We start from the raw sequence: 11,429 nt of genomic DNA on the forward strand, positions 1-11,429 counted from the left end.
TGTGACATGGTGACAGACTCACTTCTCGATCCAGCAACATTCGAGGGATTGCTGGATGAGGTGGCAGGTTACGGACTATGATTCCAGAGAATCAAGGCTGCTTCTGAAGGAAGGTGCGGATGGATCGGTTGGGTTTTATATATTTTATTCTGAGTTGGGGTCGAGTAGGAAGCATCAGCATTACAGAGTTGAACTTAAAGCTGCTTAGGTTATTTACAGACATGATTTACCGTCATAGGCTGATATGCTGCAAGTGTCTGTAGCTGCGACTAAGGTGAGGTACAGTAATCAACAGTGGTTAAACAAAGGGAAGGTATGCTTGGGGCTCACGGGCCCCCTGGCATTGGTCCCTTGAGGACAGGTAAGCCTGTCGGTCTTTGATTTCAAGGTTGCCTCTCAGCACCTTCTAGGGCTGCTACATGTGGACACAATGTTTAACAAGACTCGTGCTGAACTCTGTGGATGTGGATTCAACCCACTCGAGCCAGCGACGCCTTCTGTCTCACCTGCCCCGCTGATGACAATTTTCTTCTGAAGATAATGGGGGATAATCTGCTTGTCTACACATGGAATAGCGAGAAACACAATTTCAAGTCCTTTGTCTGTTAAGCACATGTGAAGAAATTGACAAAGAAATTGAATTCAATTATCTCTGTCATTATCTGTATCTGTAGATTTAACGGTCAGAGTAAATAAAATGTTTTCCATCTGTAGGCGGTTGTGATTTTCGAGACCGCTGCTTCAGGTGTTTCAACAAATCAATCATATGAGATCCTTTCACAGGTGCTCCGTGGTGGATAAATTCCCCTCTGGAGGAACACCTGTCTTCCTTTTCCAATATCATTTTCATGATGTACTCTGTATTTTCACTCTCGCAGCGGAGGGCTTTTCAGCTTCTCAACCATCACCACATCTTCCCTCTTCTCACACAACCTCCCAGAGGCTATTGAGGTTTACGCCGATGTTAGCGGTGTTCAACAGAATACCTTGCTTCTCATGCAACTCCCTGATGTACTCTTCGACATCTTCCTGATCTGTCCTGCTTTCCCTTCAGGAATGTCTAGACGTATCATGGAAAAACACTTCTGCTCGTACTTTCAAAGTGCCACACCTCTGTAATCTCACCTACTCTGTAACCCAGCTGGAGAGACTTGTTAGTCTTCCTTGGCCCAGACCCCTGTGAATGCTCTGGCCTCTTGGCTGTGCTCCCAATCCGCCTGTTGGATGTTATTCTCAGCACATGTGCAGCAGAGTGGAAACACCAACTTGCTTTTAGGGGTTTTGTGGGGCAGCACAGGGTAGTAAACACCTCGAGGCGGGTGCACGACAGCCCTGAGGACACCAAAATATTTTCCAGGAACATCAGAATCTTCGTGCATAATGACGAGGTGACCCAGAGGATAAGCAAATGTGCTGTTGCCATAGGGATACAGAGGTGACATCTGCATCCAGCACATGCTCCTCCGCTTCTGCCGTGTACCTCAACCTGAAAGTGCTGGTCTGACCACCAAATAGAGCCTGTCGATGGGGGAGGTTCGGGGAAATTATGTCTTCTGAGAAACTCTTTTACCTCAGGATGTGACATCATCTCATGACAGAAACCTGCACACCGCTGACAGACTTTAACGTCCGGATTCTGCTCATTAAACCCTGATAAATGTTGTAGCTCTCTTGCCAACTGTACAACCTGGATGTTAGCAAAGTTGATGGCAAAACAGAGCTGGTTATTATATCGTAAAACCTAATGCTAAAACCAAATGATGTCTAATAAACGTCCTGTCCTGAGGGGATGGGAAAGCTGGTGTAAAAATGTCACATCATTTGTACTGGAGGCATCTGGACAATGTTTCAGCCATCTAAAATCACATGCTAGAATGTCTCTGCAGAGCCAATAGGTACGCATTAAAAATTGTAGGACTCGGGCAGCGCACTTCCACTATTGATTTCCTCTTCCAGGCACTTATATTGGCACTTTTATCTGTGGCACAGCCCACTTCTCTTTCAAACCGCCGTCCGACCACTGCAGGAAGCTCTGAGGTGAAGGGAAACATGCTTCAGTCGCTAAAAGAGGATTCACTGTCAGAGCTGGTGCCGCCAACATCCTGATCCTGGGTGCTCCCGGATCCTCCCTCAGGAACGGGTGCATCTGGCGTTCTGTCAAAAGTCGAGACGACGAAATGGGATGTTTAGTAACGTGCAAAACTGCAGCCCAGACGGAACACGGACAACATCTGCTGCCTGCTACTCACTCAAGCAAGTTTGGATCCAGACCCTCTGCAACCATTTTATTCCTTATAGCCATGACAGGAACTCCCTGTGACGGACAGGAAGTGTCACGAAATGACAAATTTAGCCTAACAATCTTAATCAAGGTGGAAATTAGGACTCACCACTTGAACCATTTTCAGGTATCGGGCATATCGAGAGTCTCTTGCAACAGTCATCACATTCTCCGCAGGTGCTTCTGCCTGTTGCGGCTCTGGTGCAGTCTGTGACAAATTTAAGAGGTGACACCGTTAAAGGCCAATTTCAATACAACCCATCTCTTTCTGCAGTATAAACTATATATTAATATATTCACCATTGGAGGAGCCTCTGATGCTCTATCCGCTGTCTGGATCTGGTTTTCAGTTGTGGGTCCGTTGGACTGAGCAACGTGATCGAGTCCATCCACTGTTACATCCTCAAGTCCAGGAATGGAGGACAGCTACTCACAGCATGACAACATTTGGAGAAGGATCAGTACAAACTGTGACTACAAAGTAGAGTCCAAACCTGCAAACAAGAGCACTCAAGAACCGACCTTAGCTTCCAAAATGGACAGGGTCGTCTCAATCTGCTGTATGCGCAGAGATATGTTGGCAAGTTTCTGCAGGAAAGAAGAAAAGATGTGTGAGTTGGAGCTGCAGATGCAAAAGATAGACAAAAGAGAAAAGACATGCACGAACCTCTTCACAAACTATAGCAAAACGGTTGACGAATCGTACTGTGTGCACCACAAACTGGTTGAAAAAGGCGACGATCCGTCTCTGCTGAATAGCAGGGACCTGAAGGAGACACACGTCCAGAGATGTTATCAGATGAGGTCCTGCAGTCTGCATATTTAGCATCATTTTGAAGAAGTCATGGGGAGGCGAGGCGATCATAGTAAAAAGTCTCATTGCTTGAATATTCCAGTTGTTATTTTGTCGCTCGCCTCACAGAAATTAGAGCATTTCCGGAACCTTACGTTGATGAAATTGTTGCCGAGTCTTTAACTAAACATCGCAACACTCGAACTTTGTTCAAATATTATCCGGTTTCCACAAAATGTAGCTCACTGCTAGCCTAGTTAGCTACCTGGATGTAAATACTAACCATGTGAAGATCAACTCCTGAGCCCATCAGCGGTAGCCCGTCCTCGTCCATATTCAAATTCTGACCTTTGTCAAAACTGCAAATTTCCTTAAAATGTTAGATACTATATCTGAAGCTGCACAAAAGAAAGAATGATATGGTTTCTGAAAGGTTTCATGTGACTAAAGAATGTCATGTGACGACAAATATCAGGAGGTTACTTCCGGTATATCCAACCAATGGGAACGAGGGAGGACTTTTATTTTGAATTATTCTGTATTTTCTGGTTAAGCCTAACGTATCTCTGGTATTAGTGACGCATGTATGTGTATGCGTTAACTGTGTTTAAATAATGAGCTATATGATATCAGTAAAACGAGGGCAGTAAATCGACACAAATTAATATGGGGGTTTTATTTTGGAAAAAGGAAAAGATGAGCACGTGTTAAGGAAGTTGTGTTTGCGTGCTAAGGACGCATATTAGCCAACATATCATAAAAGATAACTATAGATCTTTTTCTGGAAGATTTTAGGAGATATTAGGCCTAGATGGAGGTGTTGGGATCTACAGGGAAATCAAATGGTATGCTAATTTACAATTGCGTTGTTCTCTGTGTGAAAGAACCTTATGTTTTTAAAAGTCAGACTGCTAGCGGGCTCGGTCTATTACAGGGATGAAGGCTATGGTAGATGTCATAACGCTGCAAGTGAATTGACTTAAACTCGTTTTAAATTAAACTGCAATGGCACTTTTTAATCATAAATGCATTATTTTCCGACAGCAAAAGCGCAGACTCGGATCCCTTTTATGGAAAGAGTCAAACGCCCATTCAGTTATTTTGTCCTGCAAATATACTGGTTCATATTTTTTTGTAATGTAATTGATGTAATTGGGTTTTGTGTGTGGGTTGTTTTGTCTTATAAAAAAATACATTGCTTGCGTCCTACAGTGAACTTGCTCCAAAACGTTTAAAGAATTTTTTCGCGTTGATGGCAAGATTATAGCTCATTGATGCCCTCAGCAGATCACCTCTCGCCATTACACTTGTGTTCCAGAGCCAAGCATACCTCTTTCTTCTCTTCGCCTCTTGGTGCCCCCAGTACAGCTCCTCTCGGCTGCCATGTGGCGGCTGGCCAAGCAAAATGATGTGATGAGTTATGAGAAACTCCAGGAGTTTGTGTTCATGGTGACTGAGGCGATCCCTGGACTGATGAACCAGAGACAGAGAGCCCAGCTCATCCTGGGTCTGAGAGCAAGGGTGAGGAGAGGATCGGCACCACGGCAGCCTTGCTGTAGGATAACATTTTCTTTAACAATCCTCTGCCGTTGCAGTTGATTCTGGAGCTTTGCAAAGGCTCAGCTCGGGGTTCTGTCGATTCTCAAGCGATCCAGAGCTATTTGAGTAAATTTCCGATGGCGTCTGCAGACCCAGACGTGAGTAAATGGAATCATTTGACAGCGAATCATTTGAACCTTATCCTCGGTTGATATCAGTCCTGTCTGCGTCAGTACAGGGATTCTGAGGTGAAGACAACAGAGTCCACTTTTATTGCTCTTGTTCAGAGCCTGCTGAAGGACCCAGCAGAGAGAGCATACTTTTTCCAGGTTTGACTGATTTTTAAAAGCCTAAAGCTCCTCTAACTACTATAGTGATCAAAGGTGGTTATACTGTTACAGGAGGTGTTTCCTGTGCAATATGGATCGCAGTATGATGCTGCTCTGCATGTGTTGCTCTGGGAGATGCTCACAAAACTGGAAAAGCTGCTTCCTGTACCAGATTTGAAACAGGTACTCAGTGTTTTACCTCTACCGATGAGGCACTTTACCACCACTTATTTCCATAACAAAGCAGGCTGTGATTACAGACTACGACCTGGCTCGGCCCCGCCCCTTCTGTGGAGGAATGCGTTCAAACCTCAGTCGAGGAACTGAGCGCGATCTTCAAGCTGTACAAAAGTTCAGGACTAATCAAGGCGCCATGTAAGTAGAGCTGAAATGAAAACAAAATAAGTGAATACGTTTGCCTGAAAAGTACCTCAACAATTTCTCTTCTTTCATTTTCAGACGGTCCTTCATCCACTATCGGCAGCTGCATCATGTCTGCTTTATCCATTCCTCCATCACACAAGACCAGTATCTCGGTCCGATTGGAGTCGATCCATAACTACGCCAATATTCTAAACCCCGTCGCTGTAGTTGGAGCGGAACAGTACAGCGTTCTGGCCGTCTACGCTGACGCAGCAGAATCTGGCCTGGACCCAGACATGATGGAGACGACCGAAGTGCAGCTTCAGACAGATTTTTATGAGGAAGAGATAGTGGCTGCCAGTGAAGATGGTCGAGTCGAATTTACCGGTTTCAGGACAGAAGAACCCAGCGAGACGTTGGGAGTCGCCAAAGCTCTGGAGACTCTCAGCAAAGCCTTCGCCCTACGGAAGGAGAGCATCGATCAAGAAACACTGTCAGAAAAGATTAATGATGGGTCGGGAAACGGACTGGACCAAGAACCAGAAACTGGACGCCCAGTGGATAAGAAAACAGAAAACATTGTTGAGCAGGAGATGGAGGAGTCTCAAGGCCCACACATGGAAAGAATGACAGATTCTGGGGCGACCCTGGAAGAGAACCATGTTTCTCTTGCTCTCCACGAGGAGACGGTTCCTGAGATGCAACAGTCCCTCGGCTCGGTCAACGCACGGCGATCCTCGCGTCTACAAACAAAGTCTTTGCCCAACCAGCAGGAGCCGTGGACAAACAACAACTCAACCGGAGAAATAACCCAAGATCCAAAAATGTACAAGGCATCTTTTCTGTGATAGACAAACCACTTCTTGTTTATAGTATATAAAGTGAATATGTCTTGATTCAATTCTGCTTGAATTCAGCTTCAAATAGCAGGTTTGTGAGCACACCGATGTTATCTAATGGTTGCCTCTTCTCATCAAAAGAAACAGGACTACCTTTTATTGGTCCAGATTAAATCTTGCACTGCTGTCAGGATTATGACCCAAAGCTCTGAAACAACCCCCTAAATAAAGAAACCAACAGTATTTTCTTGTTTTTAAGTTGAAGAACCAGCTACAGCTGGCAGTGGCTCAGCTTAGCATAGAGAGAAACAGCCGAGTATGATGGAAAACATTCAGCAAACCTTTGTTCTTCTCTCACCAGGAGCAAAGCTGATCTGTCCCACTCTGTTATAGCTGTCAAAGGAAGCAGCAATGGTAGAGCATTGATGTAGAACAACAATTTAAAACCTTTCTAAACGCTGCTGTTTTACTCATCCATCTTCTTTCACCTTTGCAGGGGATTCTGACTCGGTGACGTCCATTATCTTCACCTGCTCGCAGTGTCCCTTTCACCCCGTGGACAAAAGCAGCCCTCCTCACTTCCACATGCAGACCCTTCACACCGAGGAGTACAAGAATTTGACACGGTCGGGGCAGAAATTCACACCCTCTCCTTCCAGCACCGACGAAATTTTCACGTCGATCAAGCTTTTCTCTGTGGGACACCCAGAAGAGAGCGAAGCAGAAACTGAACGGGACAAAGTGGGACAGTCAGACAATCCAAGGAAACTCGGGGCGCCTGACTCCCCAGGCAGGCGAAAGGCCCTGTCTTGTGAAACCTGCGGCAAGACGTTCACCCGGACCTCTGACGTCCGGAGACACCAGCTCACCCACACTGGGGAGAGACCGTTCCACTGCTCGCTGTGCGAGCGAACCTTCCAGCACTCGTGGGACCTGGCCAAGCATCAGAGCAAACATCGCGGCGCAGCTGTTTCCTTCTCCTGCCAGCTCTGTCGGAGCTCCTTCGCCAACCTGCGCACGCTGACCGTCCACCACAAGAGAGTTCACTCGCTGGAGAGCCAGCTTCCCTGCATCTGCTCCATCTGCAGCCAGAATTTCCCCACACTCTCCGACCTAATGGAGCACAAGAAGTCTCACGTCTCCAGCAAGCAGTACGTCTGCCAGCAGTGCAACGAAGGGTTCGACTCGCTGCTGGCGCGCTCCCTGCATCGACAGTTGCATCAGGTCAAGCGGCAATTTAAGTGCCCGCACTGCGATAAGACGTTTACCCGGCGGTCCGATGTAAAGAGGCACCTGTCCAGCCACACCGGGGAGAGGCCTTACCAGTGTGACCAGTGCAGCAAGCGCTTCTCGCTCCGCTTCATGCTCATGAAACACCTCCGTGTTCACACTGGAGAGAGGCCTTTCCAGTGCTCCCATTGCCCCAAGAGGTTCACCCTGGTGTCAGTGCTGGCCAGACACGAGAGGATGCACACCGGGGAGAAACCTTTCCTTTGCTCCCAGTGTGGGAAGAGCTTTTTGTCGCAGGGCGAACTCTCCAAACATCACCGGTCGCACGTGGACGACAAGCCCTACGCCTGTCCCCAGTGTGATAAAAGGTTCAAAAGCAAGAAAACCCAACAGGAACACATCATCTCCCACGCCGGCGCCCGCCCGTTCCCCTGCACCTACTGCGGGAAGGGCTTCGCCAAACCGTACGCGCTGACCAGGCACAATCTGATCCACACGGGAGAGCGGCCTTTCCCCTGCGGACACTGCAAGAAGTCCTTCCTGACCCTCAGCGAGGCTCAGCTGCACCAGCGCATCCACACGGGGGAGAGGCCGTACCCCTGCGGCGTGTGCCCGCTCAAGTTCAAAAGCTCGTCGGAGCTGGCGAGGCACAAGCGCAGCCATTCCGGGCAGAGGCCGGCGAAGCCGCAGTGCGAGCAGTGCGCAAAGACCTTCCCGTCCAAAGTGAAGTTAAGGAAACACATGGAGACGCACCGAGAGGCTGGAGAGGCGTCGTCGGTGGAACTTCTACAGCCCGAGGAATCAACTAGTTGAACTGTAACACAACTAGTAACAGTAACACAAAACCCCTTAATTTGCAGGTTTTATCAATTTAAAGTTTAAGTGATTGCTGGGTGTGGGACAGCCCCTGAAAGATGTTTTGCTAATAATTCTGAATAAATATTGTTTTCAAATCTGCCTTTTTACTGAAACCTGTTTCTGCATCACCTCTGGCATCTTTTGATTGAGATATCTAATAGTTGCTCCCTCACACTAATTTTGAGCTTTATCATTGGGTGGAAAATGTCCTGCCCCCATTATTCTACACCTTTTATGTTCTTATTAATATATACAGTATCAACACTAACTTGAGCTACAGTAGGAAAAGTTACATTCAGATTCAGATTCAGATCCTTTATTGTCCCACACGGGGAAAATTACAGTGCAACAACAGCAGCGAGAGCACTCAGAGAAAAATAAGATAAAATCAAATAGAACAGGATTTGGAATATACAAGAGGATGTATATTTACAATAATCCAGATAAATGGATACTCGGCCCCTGTATACCTGTACATAGTACAGAGGGTGAATACAATATACATATCAGAATATATAATATTCAGATTGTGTTAGCGGGTGTTATGTTTATTGTGCAGTCTTGACAGCAGCCGGCAGGAAAGATCTGCGATACCTCTCCTTCACACAGTGAGGGTGGAGCAGCCGCTCACTGAATGAGCTGCCCAGTGCTGTCAGGGTGTCCTGTAGGGGGGGGGACGTGTTGTTCAACATGGATGACAGCTTAGCCATCATCCTCCCGTTTCCCACCACCTCCACCGAGTCCAGGGGACATCCCAGGACAGAGCTGGCCCTCCTTACCAGTCTGTCCATCCTCCTCCTGTCCCTGTCCGTGATGCTACTGGACCAGCAGACAATCCCATAGAAGATGGCTGATCCCACCACAGAGTCATAGAAAGTCCTCAGGAGGGGTCCCTGCACTCCAAAAGACCTCAGCCTCCTGAGCAGGAACAGTCTGCTACTGCCCTTCTTGACAAGGGCGTCTGTGTTGTGTGTCCAGTCCAGGTTATTGTTTAGGTGAACACACAGGTACGACTCCACCACGTCAACATCCGTTCCCAGGATGTTCACTGGTGCAGGCGGGGGGTTGTTACACCTGCGGAAATCCACCACCAGCTCCATGAGCATGCAAAGCTGCATTAAATGCCTGCCTGCATGCTAAGATTTAGCTCAAAACATCGCTGTTGACAAAACAGCATAGCTTCCAAGACTTTGGTAAGTTTAAGTTCTGAGACAAATGAAAAAATGAAATGCTTGAGGAAATTGTTTAGCTAGCGTCTAGATAATGTTTAACTGTCAGCGATTCTTTAGCAATAGAAATGAAGGAGTGGCTCCTTTACCGCGCAACCTCCAAAGCTCCAAAGTTGGATGTTCAGTAGGTGCGATGCATGACGCCTTTCCTTCAGTCCTGTCAGCACCGCACATAAAACCCGATGAGCCGACGGTTATAAAACTGAGATTAATTATAAACATCATAAACTAAAGTTCATTTCCTCTGCAGACCTCCAGCTGCCTGTAGTAAAGACCCCTGGTTTCCCCCGCACTAATAAACCGCTCTAAAAATCCCTTTTGCCAACTCGAATAATAGATCTAAGGTTGAGGGTTGGTGCGTCTTTACAATTTGTTTTTCTTTTCTATAAAGCTCAGTTTTGCTCAATTCCACAGGAGGTTTGGTGGAGAGGAACCAGATGCAAAGCAGGAATAATTGCTGTAAAACTAGCAGCCTGGTTCGATGCAGCCAACAAAGCCAAATTTTACCAGCAAATGTTCAATTTATCGTGACTTTTGCTGCTAAACTCCACAAGTGCACGCTACGTTTTCCTCGGCGGTGTCTCCTCCACACCGAGAGAGGGTGCCCGTGACGGGAATTTCAGCCCTTACTGCAAAGGGCGGCGAGGGCGAGTGGACGGATCTCAAGAACCGGTGGCCACAGAGGGGGTGAGAAGAACCAAAATAAACTAATAAATAAGGTCGAAACAAGGGGGCTGTGAGCACAGATAAGGGTACAACGCGACAGCCATCGGTGATTTATCGTCCAGTTGGCATTAGTGTCTTTGGTGGCGCTGTAATAGCCTCTCGTAAAAGACGTGGGGGGACTGATTGCGTGAAGGCGCTGATAGAGGCGGGGTGTGTAACGGAGAGGCGGCTGGATAAAACTGGAGCTGGAGTCATGAGCACTACACACCGTTCCGGCTCGCTGTCAGCCCAACCGAGTCCCAGCAGACGAGACTGGGAACAGGACGGCCTGGCCGCGCGACGATTTTCCTCCCCGCGAGGTATCAACCTGCTGACGCTGCCTCCTCTTCCCCGCCGACCCTCTTCGGTCTGCGGCCACCTGCTGTTGACCTACCAAGAGCAGGAGGAGCAGCTCCATCGGCAGAGCCGGACATCCTTGTCCATGTGTTCCGAGGCCTCCCTGGCACCCCCTGCACCTCCTCCTGTGGGGGCTGCCCCGCCCTGCTGCCGGCCCGTTGGGGTCATGCACCTCCTGCGACTGGGTCTTCTGACTTTTAGTTGCCTCTTCTGGGCAGCCGGTTTGGCCCTCTTCACCCTGGGAGTGTGGGCGCAGATCTCCCTGGCAGACTACATGACGCTGTCTGCCAATCGATACCCCAATGCCCCGTTCATCCTCCTGACCACGGGGGCGGCGGTCACTGCCTGGGGCTTCCTCGGCTGCCTGGGAGTAGCTGCACACTTACCACGCCTGCTCAGGGCTTATGGATTCTTCCAACTCGCCACGCTCATTGCTGGTTTGGCAGCTGGACTTTCTGGCCTCTTCTACCGTGAAGATATTGCTGGGGGGTTTCGCAGCGGGTTGCAGCGAGCGGTGGCCGGCTACACCGAAGACGAGGGTCGTGCGGATGCGTTAGACAGCCTGCAGAGGGCCCTGGACTGCTGCGGGGCTGAGGGTTGGCGAGATTGGCTGAACTCTGACTGGGCTATGCAGCACATGACCTTCCAGACCTCAGAGAATGGATCCTCGGTGTCGCTCCCGGACAGCTGCTGCGTGAAGCGCAAAGGCTGCAAGAATCGTCCGCTTTTATCCGATGACAACGAAGGCGTCACGGCTGCAGGAATCCACCCGCACGGATGCTTCCGCAAAGTCTTCAGCTTGGTCAACGACAATGTCTTCCACATCGCGGCGGCCGTGCTGGGACTGGCCTTTACTCAAATCGGAGGCATTGCCTTAGCTTGTCTGCTGGCCAAAAAACTGGCACC

The 11,429-nt window shown here is 48.5% G+C and overlaps 2 protein-coding genes across 3 annotated transcripts; one reads left to right on the top strand and one right to left on the bottom strand.

Annotated features, from left to right (window-relative positions):
• Nucleotides 1–128: 128 nt before the first annotated feature.
• On the bottom strand, nucleotides 129–3,542 carry LOC101062120 (WASH complex subunit 3-like). Its single transcript, XM_029825683.1, has 7 exons — nucleotides 3,358–3,542; nucleotides 2,949–3,047; nucleotides 2,804–2,869; nucleotides 2,582–2,707; nucleotides 2,391–2,489; nucleotides 2,250–2,314; nucleotides 129–2,154 (listed from the first exon to the last, which is right to left on the bottom strand). The coding sequence occupies exons 1-7, from the start codon at nucleotides 3,406–3,408 to the stop codon at nucleotides 2,055–2,057; spliced, it is 606 nt and encodes a 201-aa protein (XP_029681543.1). The 5' UTR covers nucleotides 3,409–3,542; the 3' UTR covers nucleotides 129–2,054.
• Nucleotides 3,543–3,663: 121 nt separating this feature from the next.
• On the top strand, nucleotides 3,664–8,331 carry LOC101074367 (zinc finger protein 502). Of its 2 annotated transcripts, XM_011613316.2 has the most exons (9): nucleotides 3,664–3,919; nucleotides 4,393–4,595; nucleotides 4,670–4,771; nucleotides 4,847–4,942; nucleotides 5,015–5,125; nucleotides 5,203–5,317; nucleotides 5,402–6,131; nucleotides 6,506–6,558; nucleotides 6,641–8,331. In XM_011613316.2, the coding sequence occupies exons 1-9, from the start codon at nucleotides 3,886–3,888 to the stop codon at nucleotides 8,185–8,187; spliced, it is 2,991 nt and encodes a 996-aa protein (XP_011611618.2). In that variant the 5' UTR covers nucleotides 3,664–3,885; the 3' UTR covers nucleotides 8,188–8,331. The 2 variants fall into 2 exon arrangements, with proteins under 2 accessions (XP_011611618.2, XP_029681540.1); XM_029825680.1 differs by lacking the exons at nucleotides 3,664–3,919; nucleotides 4,393–4,595 and having other exon boundaries at nucleotides 4,852–4,942.
• Nucleotides 8,332–11,429: the final 3,098 nt, after the last annotated feature.

Source organism: Takifugu rubripes, chromosome 18, assembly GCF_901000725.2.
Source record: "Takifugu rubripes chromosome 18, fTakRub1.2, whole genome shotgun sequence".
In the NCBI taxonomy this organism is placed as follows: domain Eukaryota; kingdom Metazoa; phylum Chordata; class Actinopteri; order Tetraodontiformes; family Tetraodontidae; genus Takifugu; species Takifugu rubripes.